The sequence below is a fragment of the Haliaeetus leucocephalus genome, unplaced genomic scaffold (genome assembly GCF_000737465.1).
Source record: "Haliaeetus leucocephalus isolate CR32 unplaced genomic scaffold, Haliaeetus_leucocephalus-4.0 Scaffold214, whole genome shotgun sequence".
In the NCBI taxonomy this organism is placed as follows: Eukaryota; Metazoa; Chordata; class Aves; order Accipitriformes; family Accipitridae; genus Haliaeetus; species Haliaeetus leucocephalus.
Genome location: NW_010972650.1, coordinates 609,667 through 611,762, shown reverse-complemented (window position 1 = coordinate 611,762; position 2,096 = coordinate 609,667). Strand labels below are relative to the sequence as shown.

The 2,096-nt window shown below is 61.7% G+C and overlaps 1 protein-coding gene across 1 annotated transcript in view; it reads left to right on the top strand.

Annotated features, from left to right (window-relative positions):
• The first annotated feature begins 1,299 nt into the window (after positions 1–1,299).
• FIGNL2 (fidgetin-like 2) overlaps positions 1,300–2,096 on the top strand; it is a 2,053-nt gene continuing 1,256 nt past the window's right edge. The window contains exon 1 of the mRNA XM_010566565.1: positions 1,300–2,094. Within this exon, the coding sequence (XP_010564867.1) occupies positions 1,300–2,094 (795 nt within the window). The remainder of the gene's footprint in view (positions 2,095–2,096) is intronic.

The window sequence follows — 2,096 nt, the reverse complement described above, 5'->3', positions numbered from 1 at the left end:
CTCGCAGGCAGAGGGAAGGGCCCCCTCCGTCCCTCTGCGTCCAGCCAGACCGCACGTACGGCTCGGGGAAAAATCTGCTGCAGGAGCGCAGGTTTATTGGGCAGCGTTCTCCTTTGTGTTCATTAAAAAGGGCCCTTTCCCGCAGGCTGTTGTGGCTGTCTCTGTCTGAGCGTTTATCTATCGGGAGCACTTTAATAATGGCCAGTAAATGCAGGGAGGATGCCGGATAAAGCCACGCAAAGCCGCCATTTAAATCCTCTTGTGTAAGTTTGATATCCAAAGTGGAAGTACAAATGCCATATAAGTCAATTAAAGCATTAAGTAATCTAATTGTGCTGTGGTCACAAAGTGGCTTAAAGGCTGAGAGAGGCGAGTGAGTGGTACACGAGGTCCCCTCCCAGCTCCTACTTTAGCTGTCCCCCGAGGCGCTGGGCATAAGGGCAGGGGGAGACTGGGGGGCCGGGGGGAGACCCCACACTTTGGGTGGTGATGGGGGACACTGCCAGCACCCTCTGCGGGTGCTTGGGGGCCACCCGGTATTTGGGGGTTGGAGCAAGAGAAGGTGATGCCGACCTTGGTGCAGGGGTGGGTCTGGGCACGACCGTGATGTTTCTGTCTTCCCCTTTGCCGGAGAAATTGTTTTGGTGGGGTCACGCACGGTCCATCAGTGCCGGCACCGGTGCCAGGGGGTGAGCGAAGGGATGTCGGCAAAGGCTTGCGCTCAGCCCGGGGTGACGGGCAGCTTCCCACGTGCGTGTGTGTGTGCGTGCAGTGCAGCCCCTATTTCCCTGGCCACCTGGCTACACGCTATTAATATGCTATTAATATTATATGCGTTATAATTATAATATTATAATTATACTCTGCTCCAGGTGGAGCATCTCAGGGCAGGGTCGTCCTGCGGCTATGTGTGCCGATGCTTGGCACCGCGGTGCTGCCGACAGCACTGGGGGCTGCGCGGTTCGTTATCGCCTTGGCTTGCCATGGTTTGATAACCTGAATATTTTATTCTGTTGGACGATGTGACCGTTGTAGCTTGAGCTGGCTGGGTTCTCTGAAGTGCTCACGGTTGCTGTTCCTGGGGGATGTTTGCACTGGTGGTGGTCAAGGGGATTTTTGCATGGGAAAATTGGAGCATGAGCGTAGTTGAGAGCACGCGTTTGCCGTCAGGAGGTGCAATGTGGTCCAGAAGGGCAGGGCAGTATGGTGGGTTTTGGAGATCCCCAGCGCACAGAGGTGCTCATCCCCGTTTTGCTGCTCTCACCCTGCGCTGTCCTGTCACCCGCAGGTCTGTCGAAGATGCACTGGTCACCAGAGCATGCCCAGTCCCTGAACCAGTGGCCGGAGCAGCACCTCGACGTCTCCTCCACCACCTCCTCGCCAGCCCACAAGTCCGACCTCTACCCCAGCACCCGCCAGCGCTTCAACTACGCCTGGGCCAACGACGACATTTCGGCGCTCACCGCCTCCAACCTCCTCAAGAGGTACGCCGAGAAGTACTCAGGGGTGCTGGACGCACCCTACGAGCGCCCGGCGCTGAGCGGCTACGGGGATGGAGCCTTCGGGCCGGTTAACGGGCAGAAGGGCGACGGGGAGCCCTGGCCGGTGGCGCACGGCTCCGACGGTGCCTACCCCTTGACCCCCATCCACGATGGCCTCCCCGGCGCCAAGGGGGTGGTGCCGCCCGCCGTCCCCCCCAGCGGCGGGGCCATCGGGCTCGGCGGTTCCCCCGTGGTGTCCGCCAACCTCGCCGATCCCATGTACCCTGGTAACTCCTGCGGAGGAGCTGCTGCCGGCTCCGGCGGGCTCGGGTCATCTCAGGAGTACCCCTCAGGCTACGGTGGCACCTACTTGCCCTCCGGCTACTGCACCCAGCCGGCGGCAGCGCTCCCCCCTCCGCACCCCCCTGCCCTCCATGGCTCCGGGCTCCTGCAGCCCCCGCACCCCTCGCCTGCCCTGGTACCGGGCTACGGCTCCTCCGGCGCGATGTACAACTACGCCGCCGGCAGCTACCCGCCGCAGCCGGGCTACGGGACCATCCACCCGCCCCATCCCTCTGCCTCCTACCTGCCCTCCGGCATCGCGGCGCCCACCCC